At 41.7% G+C, this 19928-nt stretch overlaps 1 protein-coding gene across 2 annotated transcripts in view; it reads right to left on the bottom strand.

Annotated features, from left to right (window-relative positions):
* The window catches only part of MAN1A2 (mannosidase alpha class 1A member 2), a 152471-nt gene extending 132869 nt beyond the window's left edge, over positions 1 to 19602 (bottom strand). For both annotated transcript variants that reach the window (XM_064465135.1, XM_064465144.1), the window contains exon 1: positions 18686 to 19602. In XM_064465135.1, coding sequence (XP_064321205.1) covers positions 18686 to 18993 — 308 coding nt within the window. In that variant the 5' untranslated portion in view covers positions 18994 to 19602. The remainder of the gene's footprint in view (positions 1 to 18685) is intronic.
* Positions 19603 to 19928: the final 326 nt, after the last annotated feature.

Raw genomic sequence — 19928 nt, 5'->3', positions numbered from 1 at the left:
AATTACACAGAACTGGGTTCTCAGGCAAGAGCAGTGTGTCATCTCTGCTTCTTATTAAAGAGGTCATCTTTACAAATAAGCACATTTGCCTATAGGACAAAGCAGTACCACTGATGTTGATGGCACAGATCAGATACTGAAGTACATGCTCAAGCAGACATAAATAGAACCAGAGCACTCCCATTACACAGCATCAAGCTCTTATAATATTATCCAGTCTACTACTGCTGCCAGAAACTAAGTTTTCAATGGTGGGGGGGAAAAACCCCAAAGAGACAAACCCAGCGACACAAGCCAGGAAGGAAAATAAGTTACATATTCTATGATTTGGCATATACCACAAAAGTTGCTGCAGAGTCAGAAGCATTACTCTATTTTCCATACCACTCAAAGCTCATCTTTTCAGATGTCATCATGCTACAATCTTTACAAAAGTGGTTTATTTTCCTTTATTCCATACAAAATTAAATATATACACTTATTTTTCACAATGATAAAAACAAACCTGCTTTGATGGCAACTTTTTCCGCAGGAAACCAGTCCTACTTAAGCTGCCCAATATTAAACAGAATCCTAAAATTAGCCAGACTTAGATAATTTTAGATTCAAAAGATAGATTCAAACTACTGAAAAAGAAGAATATTACAGGTTTCCGCTAATACCCTAATTCTCACCCTTCCGAACACATGAAGAGCCATATTAACATTGCATGGGCAAGTGCAGAACTAGCAATTCCTACACATTTTAACATCCTCTGGAGTGAAAAGTTTTGGCATTTTTTGTTGTTGTTGGGGGTTTTTTTGTTTGGTTGGTTGGGGTTTTTTTTGTTAAATGTAATTCCAACATAATTTTTTTACCTAAAGAAAATTAATCATGAGTCCCTTTTTGTACAACATCAGCAACTGTTTCAGTATATGCTCTACAGAAGCTTGCACTTACAGTACTGACTTGCTACTCCTTCACCCTCTGTACTAGCTACACTGCCTGACAGTTGTGCCAAGGTGGGATGCTGGGTTCATAACCTTAGATCTGCACAGAAATTTTGGGAGGAGATGGGAACAGAAACAATAATGAAGCAACAACAAAGGACCTCCAATCACATGTGCATTATACAGCATCCTTGCTCTCCCTTCTCTTCTCATCATTGCCCCCAGAATTAGAAATTCCCTCTTTCACACATGATACTCCCAGAGGAGGAAAAAGGTTCCTGGAGGCATGCAGAAAAACCTTCAGGAGTGACTGAGAGAACCCAAATAGCCTCCAGAAATTGAACAAGGTTCAGGCAGGAGCCTCAGCCAGCTGAGAAATTCCTTTTCCTTCTGCTTACTCACATGGTAAAGAAAAGGAATTTCTCAGCATATTTATTGATTATAGCATGCTCTTGTTCAGGTAGTTCAGCCCAATAACAGAACCTGTGATATCAGTTTGACTAAGAAGCTATGAAGAGTTTCCTAACATTTCAACTGAGATACAGGAATAGCAATATATGAGAACATTGAAGCAAAAAAAAAAAAACAAAAACACACAAAAAAACCAAAACAGGATTTTACCTGTTTACCTTTACAAGATATAGCTTGAAAACACTTGCTCAAAGGCTTGCTGAAATCACTACGTAATAATGTCACAGAGAAAGCTGCATTAACTCCTTGCAATGGGAAGTGCTAAGTATGAACATACTAAATACTTAATTTACGAGGACAGCCTCATTCTCCACACGTGGTAGGACAGATGACACTTCTGTGACATTCCACATGGACATTATAAGTTTGTTCTAAAATGAAAGAAAAAGAGGGGACATACTTGAAAAAAAATCCACCAGAAACCACTACTAAACATGTGAGTCCAGGAAGAACAATAATAGAAAGAAAATAACTCCTGGTCTACTCTTACTTTGGAAAAAAAACCCAAGCAAACCATTAAACAAAGAGAACTTTTCAAGCAACACAACTAACAAGCAAACACCTCTATTAACCCACTTCCATATAGTTAACTTGATTTCATTTGTAAAGAATCAGTTTTATTTAGTTTCAAATAACAATCAAAAAGTTACACACACCAACTGCAAGCGGTAATGTTTGGCTAACTTTTGACAGTGTCAAGTAAGTAACCTTAAGAACAGAGCTCAAGACACCGGAAAGGAAAAACAAGTTGCCAAAAGATATTTGCTGTATAGAACTGTGTTTGGGATAGGGGAGTGTTTTTTAAGGAAACTAAGAAGCAGCAATCACTAAAAATTATGACAATCATTTTAACATCCCAGTGATTCAAAATGGTAAGGTTGGAGCTTTACATCCATAAGAGACTCTACCATTTGAGTAACAGAGGATGACAGCCTCCTGCTAGCAGTTAATATGTAGGTCAACATCAGAGGAAGAGAAAGATACCTTGACAGGGTTTCACACATATCAGCTTGCAACAGGAAAAAAGAGACTCCAGCTACAGTTTCACATTATATTTAAGCTGATTAATACCTAGCTACTGTCAAGTTCAAGGTCCCACTCAACCTTGCACCAGCTCTGGCACTTGTCAGTTGCTGAGGAACTGATGGAGGGTCTCAAGACTGTGGACTATCTGAGGGCTTGGTGGTGCTCTCCTGGATGCTTGTTTGTTCTGAGGGTTTTTTTGCATGGGATTAGCTCCCTGAATTAGCTGATAGTGGGGTCAGGTGACAGCCAAAGCTAATATGGGTAAAGAGGCAGGAGCAATCTTCCCTCTGTGGATGAATCAACACAGCCTTCCCTTAATAGAGCCTGCCAGAGACAAATGCGTAAATTGTAGCTTTAAGGTGACTGGTGTAACAGGAAATGAAACTAACTGGAAGTAAACCGTCAAAGCCAACAGTAATAAGGCAAGGATCTGCTGGAAACTGAGGACAACTGAATAAAATCATGGTGAGAAAAATTAACTGACTGGACAACCCAAACAACACTACAGCAGAGATCACCAATGCAAGCACAAGCCATGGCAGGTTAAGCTTTGGGAAGTTCTTCTGACAAACTCAGAGGGGACCCATCTGCAGACCTGACTTCCAGTCAGAGATGAAATGACACCACCTTCACTGTATGCCTGAAGTAGAGAAGTCCACTTGTGTGGACTGGGAAGAAAATATCCATGGATGAGTAAGAGTTGCTCACCATTAGCATGAGTCCCCTCTCCTGTTCATCAGCAGAGAGTACACAGGAACACACCTTTCCTGGTGTTGCCACAGCAAGTCGCTGATGGCTAGAAAATTAGTGGTTCTGTAGAAGCAAGTCAACTAGCATGTGAATGTATGTGATGCTTGTATGTCCAAGCATGCTGCTGATTTATTAGGTTAAAGATTGGTTGTGTATGACTGCAGCATTAATAATATGAATAATAGTTGGAATGTTGTTTTATGTAATAAATTATATTTTAACTCTATATTCCTTATGTTAGTCACCACCTCTGTGCAAATCATTCAAAGTTTCAGGGCTTCAGTTGCCCTACAGAAATAAGCTCCCTTACTACTTATGCTGGTTCTCAGGAGACCAGGCAACAAGCCAGTCAGCCAGTGGTGAGCTGAGCCAGCTGAAAAATCACCAATCATTTCAGGCCAAATCAGGTCTCCTAACTGGCTGACTGCCCAAACACTGCTGTTGGAGCAAGGATATAGGCAAGATTAAGTGGCTGGGAACAGAGCAGAAGAGGACATGAGCTTCGAGTGTTACAGACCTGCATGTTCAGGGACCTTAAATTAAAACCCAGGCTATAAAAATCCTTTTTTCTGCACACACACACGGCCATTAACCCCAGTCATTCCCTTCCCCACCATCACCTCCCTCCCCTTACTCAGCCATGTGGTTTCCCATCCTGTAGTTCATCCCAATGACATTGCTTCCTCTATCAGATAAGAATCACTCCCTACCATCCTAAATTTTATTTATGCCTTTCTGAGCACCAGCTTGCTTCAAATGTCCCCTCCACCCAAGGCCACTCTGATTAGTCTTCGATATCTCACTCAGACAATGCCTACCTCTTCTTATGCTTCAGACAACATTTATCATCTTCCACTTAGGGGAAATGGGAGGAAAGCAAAAGGCACTATTTCACAGTCATCCCACCCCCTTTTATTTTGCTCCATGTGCAGTTCCCATCTCCAGCTTCCAAAGAAAGGAATTAATTGCTGTTCCTCACCACCACCCAAGGTCCTCTGCTAGCCCTGGCTCAACTTCCCCCTCCAGGAGTTCCTAGTTGGGTACGTCTTTCCCTTTTCCCACCCCCTATACTGGAGAAATGAGAATTATATTAACTAAAGCAATATGTTCTTCCTGATGCCTGTGTTCAAAAGGGGTACCACAGTAAGTATGGTAGCTCCTTCCTTTTACGCCATGAGTCTTCTCAGCAGCCTGATCTCTAGTGGTAAACCCCAAGACTCTCACCAACTGAAGAAAAACAGCTGGAGAAAGTTACTAATTTAAAGCAATAGCCATGACATCAGTATGGTCTTAGTCTAGAAATTTTCAATTGTCCAAATATAAAATAAGTTGACAGCAAAAATACACATAATGAGAGAAAGGCTACTGCAAAGTGAAAGTAGCATATAGCATATCTGCTCAGAGATGGCAAACTTTCAGGTAAGCAGATGGTACTAGACTTCTCTGCTTGGGAAACCCTCTAGCAGGTCCTACAGAGCTCTAAGGAAGCAACTGCCCTCACACAGATATTCTGTCAACAGAAGCTACCACATTTCCATAATGCTATTTTACTCACCTAGAGTTGCTTTGCACATCCCAGAAGCAACAGTGCTTTCAATACCCTATTGGAAGTTCACACATACTGCTCAGATTTCTGTTCCTCCTCCACCTATAATTGTTACCATATAGCTATATGGTAAATTGATACCCATATATCAATGCGTTTAAAATAAGAACAGTAGTCAACATGCATGGTGCCATAAGCCATGCACTAAAAGGTTGTATGGCAAAGAGCTTGTACAGGAAGAGGGGGGAAAACCCTGGGATCTACCATATGAGACTGGAACTAGCTCTTCATTACAGGTGAACAATTTGACTAGGGGTGTGCAGCTTAGTCAAAACACAGGTCTACAGCAATTTCTCTTCACTTGCTCCTCTCGTCACCAAGAAACAGTTATGCACAACCCTCCTGGCTAATACAGCATCAGTGCTAGTCAACTAGCCTTCCTGTGGCATGGCAGCAGCATTTGTCTGAAAGACAGAGATCAGCTCCTTGCACCTCAGGATTGGCAGGATTCACACCAGTCATCGCACTCCCTTCCCTCTATGTAACAGCAGTTCAAAACATAGTCCTGCTTCACCAAAACTGGAAGAATTATGGGGCAACAACAGAAAAAAAAAAATTTCACTCAGTCTCAGAATATCAAAAGCTTTCATAAGGTATTTCATGACATGTCATGAGAAAAACGCAGCAGCTGCAGGCAATGTTTTGTTGTTAAACGCAGTCCTTATTTACTTCAAGGGAAAAAAACCAAATATATACGCAGTCCTTATTTACTTCAAGGGAAAAAAACCAAATATATATAGTACTTATACTGCGATTCAAAAGGATTTCATATAAGAGGACAGACTGCAGCATGGTATAATTTTAGTAGTAATATTGGATTAATTAACAAAAATACTCTATAAAAGTTCTTCTCCCATACAGCACTGCTGGGACTGGTTAGAAGGAAAGAACAGCAAAGCTTTATACTTGGTAAATCAGCCAAAACAGTAACTAAAGACAGAGCAACAAAATACCTGGAAATCATGACATACGGTCTAATCTGCACTGTTCCACAGAGCAAAGCTGTATCTCATTACTCCAAGTTCTTTAATCTTGTCAATAAATCAGAGGATGAAAGACAACTGTGTGACAAATTATTTAGCCTTCCAGGTGCTTTTAGTAAGTTTCCACATTAAAATAATCCACCCTGCTTATAACCTACACAATTCTGATTCAGGAGACAGATAATTGGATGTTGTGTTTCTTCCCCTTTTGAAAAAGGCCAGAAAAGCAACACTGGATCAGTAACTCCCCACCCAAAAAAAAAAAACATAACAATGCAACGATCACAATACTCAGTACATTTATGAATACAGAAAGCAGGTTTTTGCATGTCAGAGGATAATACAGTCCTCATCACAGAATTACAGAAAGGCTGAGGTGGAAAGGGACCTGTGGAGGTCATCAATCCAACCCCCCGCTTCTTCCTTACCTCTTTCATGAAAAAGCAGCCATTTCCCTAATAAATACATTATCCGTAATAGTACATAATTAAGAAAGAGATTATTCAAACAGGATAACATTGCTGATTTGACTAATGGAAACTCAAACTAGAAAACAACCCACATCTTCCTTCACTGCTATAGCCAAGAAAGTCATGGTTTTTTTGTGAAGTTCAGACCCCAAAGTTTCGAACACCCTGGTCCGGAATAAACAAGCACGCAGTCCCAAGATCACCAACCCAAGAGATTCAACGATTTATGACCCAAACTCCAGTGTGAGCTTGGGCTCAGCTCCACCAAAATCAAAATGTTACATTATGAGAGGATACTCTCACAGCTGGAAGCCACAAAAGTTAAGAAAGAGTAAAATTGCTGAGATGCTAACTTAATTCAAGAGAAAAAATATTGATTCAAAAGGGCACAAAATATGTGAAAAAAGTGGAGTTGGAATATGTTGACTCAGCAAGATTAAGAATCAGCACACTCCAAGAATTAAAGGAGACTGATATTTTCCTACCTTACACCTTCCAGGCCAGCAGGGACTCATCGAACTGGTAAGCACATTAATCCTCTGTAAATAACCTAACTGGCTAGGCTTTCTGCACAAGCCAGCAAATAACTGCTGTGTATCTCCTGTTCGAATATGCTGAACACATACCCATGGCAATTTTACAAAGACTCTATTTCTGAAGATTAATGCTGTGGCAAAAGGTCACATCCTTGCAGCCACTGTCATGCATGGAAGTTTTAATATTAGTTGGAAGTTCTTTCCAACCCTAAAGTAAAGATGCTGCAAAATCAAGCACTCAAACTAGGAAATGGAGGCTTAACTCCCTCCCCTATAAACATTATGTCACCTTCAGTCATTACTTTGGATTCCAGAAAGAAGAGGTGGCAGAAAAAAGAAAGAACACAAAACACGGTATTTAAGATGGCTATCAAAGCCTAATGTAGCTTCCCTCCTTGAGGATTTCTTAAGGTTTATGGAGTCTTTGATTTACTCTTGCTTCTCAGGGGTTGAACTTCAGTCATTCTTAATGGGTTAAAAGAAGATGAGTCAGTATTATATATAATTTACATTACTATATATACACCCCTGTCACCACAATGTATTTTGGGACCACACCTAGCCTTTGTGGGGCAAAGACCCAACCTTTCAGATAGTGATCTGAAAAACAGCATTGCATTAAAAGAGCCTATGCATTACACTTCCATCCAACTCCTCCTCTCCTTCCCTTCTCCCCCCTCCCAGCATTCCCATGTTCACATAGTAGAGAAGATGGTGACACTGGTTTAGATGTCTCAGACTACCCAGCCATTGGATAGCACTTGCCAGCTTCACAGCCCTGTTTTATTTCAACTGTTGAGCACTGAACTGAAAATAGTAGGGTCAAATTGCTAAAAATAAGTGACTGACTCTACAAAAAGCAGAGGTAGAGGAGAAACTGAAAGTAAAATATAAAACCAAAAACCATCTGCCACAAATGTTTTTGAACTGTTTGATGTAAATATAAGGCCTTCTAAATCCCAAAAGGCATTCTATTTTAAGCATTACTGAACGCACCTGAAAGCTGGTGAGGCAAGGTTATGGCTGATGCAGTTTAAGGCAATTTTTCAAGGGAGCTTGGAAGAACTCTACTTACAGTCTGCACAGGTTCCAGATTTTTTTCTTATTAACAGAATTCAGATAGAAAAATGAATTGGTTATGCGAAGTTAAATATTTTAATTTTTTATGCTCCCACATATTTTCTAGTTAATAGAACACTAGACAATATTACATAGCCTGCTAAAAATTCCATACTATGAACCCATGACGGTTCAAAACAAACTTGCTAGGGAACCAAAGAACAGCAAATAATTATGACTTATTCAAAAATTATACACACCACTTTGGAGTTTGGGCTGGATGTTGGTTTACTTGTTACTGTATAAAAGAATCTCCACAGATACTCCCTTGGGTTTTTTCCTTTTAAACTCAACAGGCACCTTAAATTTTCCCAGGATCACCACCAGCAAATTCTACACTATGAAACATTTTGAATAAAATTACATACCTTAATGGACTAAGTTGCAATCTTGTGCTGGGGATTGATCAGGTGACTTGTGTCAGCATCTGAACCTCCCAGACCAAGTAAGGGTGTCATTTTCTTTGCAGTGCCTTAAGTTTCTCCTGCAAGTGTTCCTGCAGGTTACATTACCACTTGAAACATCACATATTTCATTGAGCATAATGATTCAGGCATCCTGCCAAATTGACACAAATATGTCAAACTTCATTTTTCTTTGTAATAGCAGTAGACTGGATGATCTAGTCCCACTGTAGTGACATGGCCAGATGCTATTCTGAGAAAATTATGTCTAAAGAGGGGAGAGGGGGTGTCAAGCAAACGACTACACATAACTGCAATATCATATCAATCTGAATAAAATTAGTGCTCAAGTGATTTACTGAAACCAAAATAAACATATCAAAACACTACAGATGTATAAAGAAATAGAGCAAACCAAGGACCTGGGGTTCACATACAGTCAAAGTAATACAATCTCAAAAACTGTTGCTTCACACACAAGAACAAAGTCAACTTTAGGCATCTGACTTTGAGTCAATAACCTGTTCCCATCACCTACTCTGGCCAGCAAGCAGCTATCGAATGCTGCAATGCCAACACAGCACAGGGTAAAAGCCAGCCGGCAAGATTCCAGGTTCTCTTCCATCACTGCTTTTTGTTGTTGTTTTTGTTTTTCACATCAAGTAATATCAAGAATGATACAGTGATGCATTGTGGGTTTTGGTGGGGTTTTTTTGGTTGGTTGGCTTTGTGTAGGGTTTTTTAGTGGGTTTTGGTGTTGTTTTATAAAAGAGCTTCCTTTAGGTAGCAATACAACTTTGAACGATTCCCAATGTTTGAATGTTCACCAGTATCATTACAAGAAAAAGCTGAACCAAGTTCGTAACAGAAAGTATATATAACAACTTTCAGTAGAATATCAGCCACCTCATTAGCGAGTGTTCAAATGACAGCAGTAACAACTGATTATCCACTTCACTGAGCAGGTTTATAGATACCACATATACAGATACCTGGGTATCCTTCCATAAGTATCAGTCCCTCTATATGAGAAAGTTCCCAGATATGATACAAAACTAAAAAAAATTTCTCAGTTATCATGGTGACAGCTACTGCAGTGTAGTTAAGTTCCCTTCCATCATCTGAGATGTGAATTAGTAATTCATTTCACATAGAACTAGTCATAATATTCATATTCAATGAATTTTTCACTGCACTGATCTGGACCAGCTTAACAAGTGTGCCAGTAGATCCACCTTGACTGTTATTCAGTACCTAAATCAGTATTTTTAAAGTTCAGAGTAACAACAACCAGTTAGAATAATGTGCAAGAAATAGTGATAAAACTGACGTTAAAACTTTGATTCTTAGCACTATTCCTCATTCACCTGATTTTTCCTATTTACTGGAAAATGGCTGTTTCACAGACCCATTAATAATTTGATTGCCATGGATTCCACTGTCTCCAGAAGGTGAGATTATTCACAATAGTAAAAATTTGAATTCCTTGAATACTCTAACATCAGAACTCCATGATGCTGAAGAGCCCACTTACCCTTGTGCAGTATTTTCTTCTCCACAAGACTATGCGTTGCAATTCAGAATTCAATACATGTGTTACTTAATAGTTTGGAGAACACTTTCCACTCAAATAGAAGACAACGACAGCAGAACAGATGCCTTTAGGAAACTAAGGATGTGTGATTATAGCACTGGGAACACAGACACATGCTTGCATCATCTGCAATTATTAAGTTTAGAATTAAACAGTCTTCAGTGTTTCCAAGATAAACCTGATTAACAAGTGATTCAAAAGGCCACATGGTTCTTAGTCAAACTATTTCACACTATCATTTTTTCAGGACTGAGTTTTCTCTTTCTTCAAGGGGGATCGGGGGGAAGGGGGAGGAAGGGTAATATTTTATCTTATCCAGGAAAAAAACTCCCCTCTAAGAAGTATCTTTCTCACTACCTTCTGCCGTTCGAAATAAGCCCAGAGAGTGGTGGATGTTTTTTCTAGTTTTGTTTATAAAGCATAAAGCAAATTTTATTTCACAAAAGTAATGAAAACAAGCATAAAGTTTGTGGTCCAGAAAGTCAGCTCTAGATTATGATTTTTTTAAATATACTACAGAAAGGATGCAAGCATTCTGGAGCAAAAGCAGATCCCCTAACTTGCATAGGGAAAATAGTAAAGAACAGTCAAAATGCAATACATTTGTAAAGACAGCAACATATCCAGAAAAATATGCTGAGGAACCAGCACATGCTGTAAGCTATTCTTACTAGCCAAGCTTAAACCATGAAAACAACCCAGCATATTCAGCACAAGTTTACTTATCCAGCAGGATATTCAGAGCAAGAACATGGCAGATGTGATCTTCCCCTTCCCACTGAAGGATTTAAGGGATATGCCACTCCCACAGATGAGATGTTTTTCTTACCCTTTGTGAGTGTATTCACTTTGATCAAATAAAAAGTAAAACAGATTACTTTGATTTACCACTGATGGTCACCTGCTCATAAGCAGCCTGACTGTACACTTCAGCAGTTAAAATGTGTCAGCAGGTCCCAGAGAAAAAAGATAAATTATTGAGAGGGGGAAACTACTTATGCAGCCTGCCTGTGTAAACTTCAAATGCCTTGCTGACCTACAAACAGTGCTAAACCTCAGCTGAGATGAATGTCATCTTGCAAAAGTCTTCCAAGTTGCTACCAGCACACATTAAATGTGAAAACCAGTGTTTCTGCATGCTGATGTTAATAGACACAAAGTAATCTCATTCAAGAGCTCTTAAATCTTTATACAACAAGAAAAGACTTTCATCGTATGCGCTCCCTTAAAGCTGTAATTTTGCTCATGCCATACTGATCAGACTACATTATGTCCATCGCAAACGTCAATGGCAGCACTGTGGCAAGGAGTTGGGGAAGCATTTACAAAATCCTCTGGTGGTTTAAGAGGTAACTAACAAGTAAGAAAGCATGTAAAACATTAATGAAACTAATGTTGAATACCATATGCAAGGTAATCCAGTTCATGGGTTTGCATCGTAAGTGTATTTAAAAAAAAATGAAGGCAGCAAGACAGAATCCTATATATAATTCAATGTTTGGGCAAATAAATCCTGTAAGGAGCAGAACTGGCATAGCCCCGTATTTCATACATCAATAGCCTTTAGCTTCCTGTCCCAATGCTTCCTACAACCTCAGTAACGCACCCCATTGCTATTGGCATCCCATAACACCCAGCTCTTTCCTGCCACAGCATTAATTTCCAACCACCTTTCTCCAGAAATCAGTGAGGAACAGAGGACACATACTGGGCCTGGTTCAGAGTTATACTTGTGCAGATTGACGAGCAGACAACCAAGCATCACAGATCACTCTTGGGCTCATAGCTGTGATTCTTCCTTCAGCACTGTCCTTAATTAATGCCTCTCACCCAGCACCGAGATATGCACAAGATACAGAAACATACTATTTTTGACAGGTCACCCTTTGCTGCCGATAGATATTACAATGGAAAAACAGGGAACAGAGAACAGAACAGGGTCAGCGAGTGCTACAGGTGAAGATATAGCATAGCCACATAAACTTTGTTTGCTTAGGAGACAAGGCTAAAGATAGCTGTAAAAAGCAATCTCTAGCTTAAAAAAAGGTTAATAAATAACCTATATGTGTTCAATTTTTTTTTATTTTAGAAACATCAGTATACCTGGTTGGGTACTCAAAAAACAAGAATGGAAGTTAGCAGGGAAAATTCTCTCTTATTTTTTGATTTCTTCAAATATTACATAATCCAAATGATAGAGAACCTCCATTTCTTCATCTGAGTGAATGGATTAAGCTATATAATCTGCTCTGTACAGGACACTAGATCAGACAACAATATAAAGACAAAAGGAATCAAAAGCCGACAAATTTTATGAGAAAAAAGTATTACAATAACTTAACAGTTCTCAAGCTTTTCCCAATATTCCCCACCACCACAAATAAGTGTATTCCCTCTCAATACAGTAAGATAATAAAGTAAAATCTATTTGTTGAATTTGAAGACAAACAGAAGTCATATTGATCAAGAGGTGAATAACTACACTGTAAATGCAGGTACTTCAGAAGAGTTACAATCATACAGGACATTCAGAGCCCTCAGACTTTTTAGTTCAAGGTTTGGGGCAGCAGGGGAAAGGTACTTATTTTTCCCCCTTCTTGGCCTTACCACCCTGTTGTGCTGTTGAACACTTCTCTCCTCACAGTTAACTTGCAACAGAATTCTGAATGTTAGTAATAAAATTATAATTAGTTAACAAATTAAGACAGATGATAGCAGTCACTTGAGCCTGCAACTGGAAATCAAGGGAGAAGAAATCCCACAAACACGTGCCCTCAGGTTCCCACTCTGTTAGCCTGAATAACTACTGTGAAGAACAGCTGCCTACCCATCAGACAAGACTTTTTGAAACATTGACAGCAGCAGTAATGAAAGTGCAGGATGGTGGAATAAAAGCACTGACCATGTTTTGGACTTTATGGGCTTCTTAGGGAAGGACATAAGAAGAGAAGAAAGGCATTACAAAATTTTTGCTCTTGCCCACATTCAGTCTCAGTTCAATTGTTATGAAAACATGCACGCATACAACACATGATGTCACCAAACTTGTAATTAATTAGCTTTACATACATTGGCTGTAAGGAAGCAAAACCCCGTAACTCAGAACTAGCTGAGTAGGATCAAGATGTTTGTATTTACTATGGGAAATTGAGAGGATCAGAAGATGGGAGAACTCTCATCATGCAATGTGCCCACAACTAGCCATGCTGCTTACTATTGCCTACACTGCTACCATCATCAAGCAACCCACATTTATGCTAAAATTCTTTTGAGATTTTAAACTACAAAACTCCCAACAAACCAAAGTGCTACTGCCTCTCACCCACTAGCTGGCCTAAATCCAGCCAGCAGACTTTCTGCACTTTTCCCACACCTGATTGTCTTCTAGCATGCAGACAAAGCCTAGATCATGCAGAAAACCAACAAGTTGTTTTTTTTCAAACCAGAAGGAATAAGAACTGGAGAACACCAGCTCTCGAGTCCTCTCTTTCATAATACAGCAAATACCTTGACAAACTGGAGTACAGCAAGATAACTTGAAGAAAGCAGCACTCTACCATATGATGTAAGCTGTTCAGCAGATTTTGGGAGGACGGAGGACATCTACACAGATGGTCTAGAACTTCCATTTTATTATTTGAAGATGAAAGCATTTCTCAACCTACAACATAATGCACTAATTTCAGCAGTACCTTAGAGATAATATGAGCAGGTTCAGGAAAAATTAAAATTGAGTTTAAGGGTATAATGTGGGGAACTCCAGAGGAAAGCAAGATAAATCAAATTTCTATAAATCTCCAAGTACCAACACCATTTCTAAAATAGAGTCCAGAGTAGACAATACATGGTTACTAAAAACTCCAGATAAAGATGGGCAGTGCTCTGGCAATAGCTTTAATAGTTGAAGACTGACACCTGACAGTTACAGTTTCTTTGCCCTAGCCATAAGAGGGGTTTCTGAGCCCTGACTTGGAATACACCATTCCTGCCCTCTTCAGCTCCACAGGTATCACCATGAGGACCCGCATCTCCTGCATGTTATGCCCTAAAAACCCCTTGCTTCTAGATCAAGCACGTCAGCTTAAACTCAGAGTCCACATTCCACAGAGACTGGGGAGTCTGCTCTGAAGACAGGCTCAATTTTATACAACAAAACATTGGACAGAGTAGGAGTTGGGGCCTAGGCACTACAGTGGCTCCTGATTTTTCACGGGAAAAAAAAAGTTCTCTGAATCACAGTAGCAAATACTCTTAATTGCAGTAATGAACTGTGCCTCAAGTAAAGGTGAGGAAGGAGAGCAAAGAGGTTTTTTGCACTTTTATACTTGATGGCATGGTAGAGGATGACAGGAGACACTGATCCCACTGAGTAATAGAAGTTAAATTATCTCCTCTGTCCACTTCTACTGTGGTTAATTAAGTCATATACACTGAAGAAGAAAAAGAAGCATATTAAGCCTTTCATGTTGCTTTTAAAAAATGCAGGATTTAAAAGAAGAAATTAAGACTGAAAGCTCTTCAGAATCGTTTTTGTTACTTTCACCTTCTAAGAGTAGGGACAGCAGCTGCTACCACCGCAGAGACAATCATATATTGAGCAACAGAAGAAAGAGCACTTTTAGACTACAGCCACACAGCTGCTGACCCACAACTGGTCATACCAGACTACTGTGCTTATGTCTTTGCATAACACAGAAGTCAATATTCCTTGACTTTGTTTCTGTGAAGCTAAAGGCATGGTTTACATTGATCCATACCTACTTACACAGAAGACCAATGCAGCTGAGCTGGTCAGTTTTATTAGCAGCACCTGCTATCAGTCAGATGACATAAGGGTGGTTTGGGGTTTTTTAGCACAGGCAGGAATTATGACTTGAAGTAATACACAGGAATTTAGCAGCTGAAGATGCAGCTCTGCAAATTCTGAAGGACAGAATTGTTGGCACAACAGTATTCTGAGTGCTGTTACAAAGTAGCTTAGCAGCTTTGAGCTCATAAAATTACATTATTCCTTGCCTCTAAGATTAGTGTATTTTTACCACAGAAATTATGTTAACTTCAAGTAATATAAAGAGCAGCTGCTTGACACGTCATTAAAGAAACAAGTCTGCTCAATATACATATTACAGATAATCTTATTTTTAAAAAAATTTGTAAAATCAGGGAGATTACAGGGCATCTGCATTAGATGCCAAGAAACCATAGGAATTTTTTGTATTGGTTCCAAAGCTACCTTTCAGATGTGGCACTGAAGAATAAAATACCTGAGATAGGTGGAAAGTAACTGGGTAGTAGGAAACACCTTAAGTGTTTTGTGTGGCTGGGGAGACACAGAAGTTTGGGAGAAGTGACAGTTATCTAAAACTAAAGGATTTTAAGTGACACACAAATTTGTTTGGCAAGATGTGTCTTCAAAACTGCTGCTCTTGTTCCATAATCTCTGCAGTATCCTATTTGAAATGGAGAGAACTTAATTTTTGGGAAATGAAATTGATTTTTAAAAAGCATGTGTATGCACATATCTTGACAAGTCCTGAACTAGCCTTTTCCACTCTCCCTCCTCCCAGAGGAAAAATTTTGTAGTACACCTTTCCAACATTACTAACCCATTCCCCATGTCTTATCCTGCAAGCACACATAAAGAGCTTACCCATGAAATGAACAGCTTCAAATTACTACTAACTTCCACTACAGCCCATCCATTTCCCAAAATATAAATTGCAGCTTTATTCCAGATTTTAACCATCTTCTTACAATAAAGTTGTTTTTCTTTGGATGATAGGCAAGGACATTGTAATTCTTTAACAGACATTCAGGAAGGGAGTTCCCCCTGCCCTCTTTTTCTGCCTGGAAGGTGCAAAGGGAAGAAGGATAGGCACAGTTAAAAAAAAGACAAAACAGGTTATTGGAAGATGTAAAGTCAATGTCACCAAGAGGTAACCACTGTAACAATAATAATGAAAACACAAGAACGTCAAGGGGGCCCGGGGAAGAGGTGGGAAAGCAATGAGGAATACAGAGAAGGTCCAGTGACCATTGTCTGTACACCCAAAACTAATGCATAACTGCACAGCAACCCTCTACCTACATCATTGCTATATTTTCCTAGACGATAGACATTTTAATATCTTCCAATAGCCTACAAAGCTCAAAATTTAAGGGGTAGAGGAAGATAAGCATTAAAATATTATAGGTTATATACCAAGGGAGCAGCATAAGCATGATACAGAGTTTTTACTGTTTGATAGAGGTCAATATCAGCATTTCCAGAAGAAGCTTTCCTTTAGCCACTAAATCAACACACCTGTCATTTCATGATCAAGTGTATACTTCATATGAATAACCTTTCATCCAATTTTCTTCTGCAGTCCCACAATTCTTGGAAAGACAGCTTGTCAATCCATCATCACACTTCCCATGTTAGACTGCATCCTCCCTTGTATTACCAGGTTATTTTCTCTTTATCTTTTGCACCATAACTCCACAGTGCCTTTCAAAAAACACCACCTATAGAGTAGCTGACACTTGACTTTGCCCCTTGATAGTAAGCCGAACAAAGTTTTTCATACCAAAATGAGATAACAAGTAATCTAGAATTCACTGTTGAAGACCCTCTACTTCTCTGCAATCCAGAAGCAGGAACTCAGCACTGAAAATGGCAGCAGGTGTTTCTCCTTTATGGAAAACAGTCACCACATCAGCACCAGGCTAGCAAATAGCCTGTTGATAAGACTATGTGGTGATAAGCTAAAAAGTTGCTCCAGAAAAAGCACATAACCTTGCTTCACAATGCATACTGCACTTTCACACAAGTGTCTTACAAGCAGGTTAAGCAGGCAGGCTTTTTTAGTAGTTAAGATATGCTTGGAGTAATCCAATGGTTCGCAGGGCTAAAACAGGAATAGTATCTATTCTTGCTCAAATAACTCAAAAGGTGGCCATAAAAAAACCATACATGACAGGGACAATTCAGGGGGATGGGGGGAGCGGGCAGGAGGAGGTACACACATTCATAGCTTATGGAGGAACCATAGGAGAGTTAAAAGAAGTGGTTATCCTGTGATCAGTTAAGAACAGATCCCAAACAAGCAAAATGCTTTTAGCTCTGACACGTATAAGTTACTGCTTATCTACACATGACAGATGAGAGTAGTAATGCACTTCATATTATTAGTAAAGCTGCACCCTCAGTAATTACACTTAAAGAGGAAACCTGAAAAGGACCCACATAAGTAGGTTAACCAAGAGCATCACTCCAGAACCACCAGTATCAACAAATGCCTTTTTCTATGGTCCATCTACTGGGCTACACAAGGTATAACAGTCACAGCTGGAGTTTTGAAAATTTCTGCTGAACACCTTTTTGTTTCATCTGTCTTCTATTTCAGAATCTGATTCTGACTGCATGTACCAGAGTGAGCGGGGAAGCTAAGAAATAAGATCACACAAAAACGACAGTGAAAGATGAGAACTTCAAAGGCATATTAGAAAGTGTCTAAACCTACATTTTGTGCAACATTTAACAGCACCAGCAATTAACGTCAGACAAATATTAAGCATCCATGCCCTTTCAGTTAGGGAGAAAGAGCTCATGATAAGTGCCCCAAGACATCCAACAGCAAAGATGCCTTAAGGAAAAATACCATAGTATTCAGGTAGTCCTTATAACCCATAACAGATGGATAAAAAGAGGCAATTATACGCTCTCCTTTTAATCTAGCACAAGCAGCCTTTAAGTAACTCCTGTGTCATGTCAATAGGATATATTTTAAACTGTTCTCAAAGAAACACTATCAGTATAAGTAACCTTTCTTTAAATTTCACTGTATTACTAATTTGAGTACTGAAGAGCATTTATTTTATCACCAGTCACCATCACATTTTACAGATCTTTGACAGTGAAGAGAGATCAGTCAGCTTCACTATGATGCAGGCACCAGGGTAGGATTTAAGCAATTAAGGTACATTAGTAAGCAAATATACTGTAAAACCCTCATTTAAGTTTCTGAATCACAGTTTTGAAGGCTTAACTTCACATGACCCAGCCATGAACTTTTAGAGGCTTGTACTACACAAAGCTTTAGGTGGCCCCAAAAAGCTATCAACAGCATGACATTTACCCATGTTACTCTTTACTACTATTTTATCTCCAATTTCTTTACACTGGCAACCACAATTAAGGAAACTTAGCCACTGGCACCTCCAATTGTCTGGAATAACATTATGACAAGTGATTTTAAGGGCCAGAAAAGGCAATTATGCTATCTACCCTAGTTTTGTCCTCTGCACATCATAGGCTAACAGCCCCCGGGTCACAGCACGAATTCTTTGTCAGACCAAAGTTCTTGCTACACTATTCAGCAACAAGCAGCTGTTTTGGAGTAAGCACATAAAAGCTACAGGGAAGATACAACAGTTTTTCAGTCACTTATACTGTCTCCAGAAATGCCATTACTTAACCTCCTTTTTCCATGACTGACACAGGGAATTGGCTAGGGCGAGAAAAATACATCAGTCACTGGAGGAGAGCTCATATTTACCCTCCCAGCCCTTGCTAGTCAGAAGGCTAAATTTACACTGGAAAAGAAAACATGGACCCACAGCTACCTATGGCAGCTGGAAGACACAAGGCTAGTGCTCAGAAGTTGACATGCGTTGGGATGACATGAGGATGTCAGCGAGAGAAGTAACAGCAGTACGGGGAGGACCTGGTTTTTTAATGTGTCTCCCTTCCACCCGGGTCCTGCTCCCCCGGAGACCCACTCACTGCTCCCTTATCGGCGGCGAAGGCACCTACCTGTGCCGGTGCTCGTCGTGCCCCTGCCCGTGAATGAGGAAGCCGCCGAGGTTCTTGCCCCCTTTGCTGGTGTCCACATGAGGAATAAGCACATCCTCCAAGCCCAGGTCAAAGCGCTTGTGCTTCGAGGAGTCGGGGAGGAAAAAGAACGCCCCGAAGCACAGGGTGATGAAGGCACTAAGAATAAGGAGCAGGATAAATTTTTCGGAGAGTCTCAAGGTAGCCCTGTGGTGCGGGAAGGCGGAGGCGCCCAGGTTGAGGGGGGGCAGCCTCCGCCCGGAGAGCGGCAGCAGGGCGGGAGTGGTCATCCTTCCGCTAGCGACCACCCCGCCGGGCACGGCTCATCCCCCTCAGCCCCTGCGGAGGGCGGCCCCGGCGGGGCGGGCCCGGCTCGCCTCGGCCGCCTCCCGGCCCGGCGCGGGGGCTGGGGGCGGCTCCACCATCCTCCCCCGCGGGCGCCGGGCCGCGTCCCCCCCCTCGCCCGCCGAACCACCGCGTGGGGGAAGGGACGGGACGGGAGGGGGGGCCGGGCCGCCCCAACGGCCCCCGCCCCCCCAGGGGCTCGGGGCGGGGCGCGGCCGCCCCGCTACCTGAGCGCCCCCCTCCCACGCCGCGGGGCCGGCAGGGCCCGAGCGGGCAGCTCCGGTCAGCGGCGCTCCCTCAGCTCCGCGGCCGCTCGGCTGCGGGACGCCGCCGGTAGCGGCGAGCGACGACGGCGGCGGCGGACTGCTGGGGGCCCGGCCTGGCGCGCGGCGTCCCTCCGCCCGCGTCCCCTTGGCCGGGCCGGGCAGAGGCTCATCCCCGCCGCGCCGCCCCGCTGCGAACGGCAAACGGCGCCGTGAACGGCCACCGCGGTCCCACTCCGGACCCTCTCCCAGCCCCCACGGCGCCTGCGCGGCGGCGGGCGGCGCAGGCGCGCTGGGTAGAGCGAGGGCTCCGGGAAGCGGCTGCCAAGAGCGCCCCGCCCCTTCGGCGGGAGGGGCGGGGCCAGGGGCGGGGCTGTCCGCGCCGTTCCCGGAGGGAGGGGACCCGGCCCGGCCCGGCCCGGCCGGGGCGGGCAGGGCAGGGCAGGGCAGTCCAGTCCAGTCGCTTCCCCGACGACTGAGCGTTGCTCTCTGCGGGAAGCGGCGTCCCGCCGCACCGCTGCGGCAGCGCCGGCGTAGCTCTCGGACGCGCTCTGGGGCGGGTCGGTGAGGGCGGCAGGTCGGGCAGCAAAACCCCGAGGTGGTTCTTTTTTTTTGTA

The sequence above is a fragment of the Phalacrocorax carbo genome, chromosome 1 (assembly GCF_963921805.1).
Source record: "Phalacrocorax carbo chromosome 1, bPhaCar2.1, whole genome shotgun sequence".
Taxonomy (NCBI): domain Eukaryota; kingdom Metazoa; phylum Chordata; class Aves; order Suliformes; family Phalacrocoracidae; genus Phalacrocorax; species Phalacrocorax carbo.
Note: the sequence above shows the minus strand (reverse complement) of the source record. Positions and strands in the feature narration are given on the sequence as shown.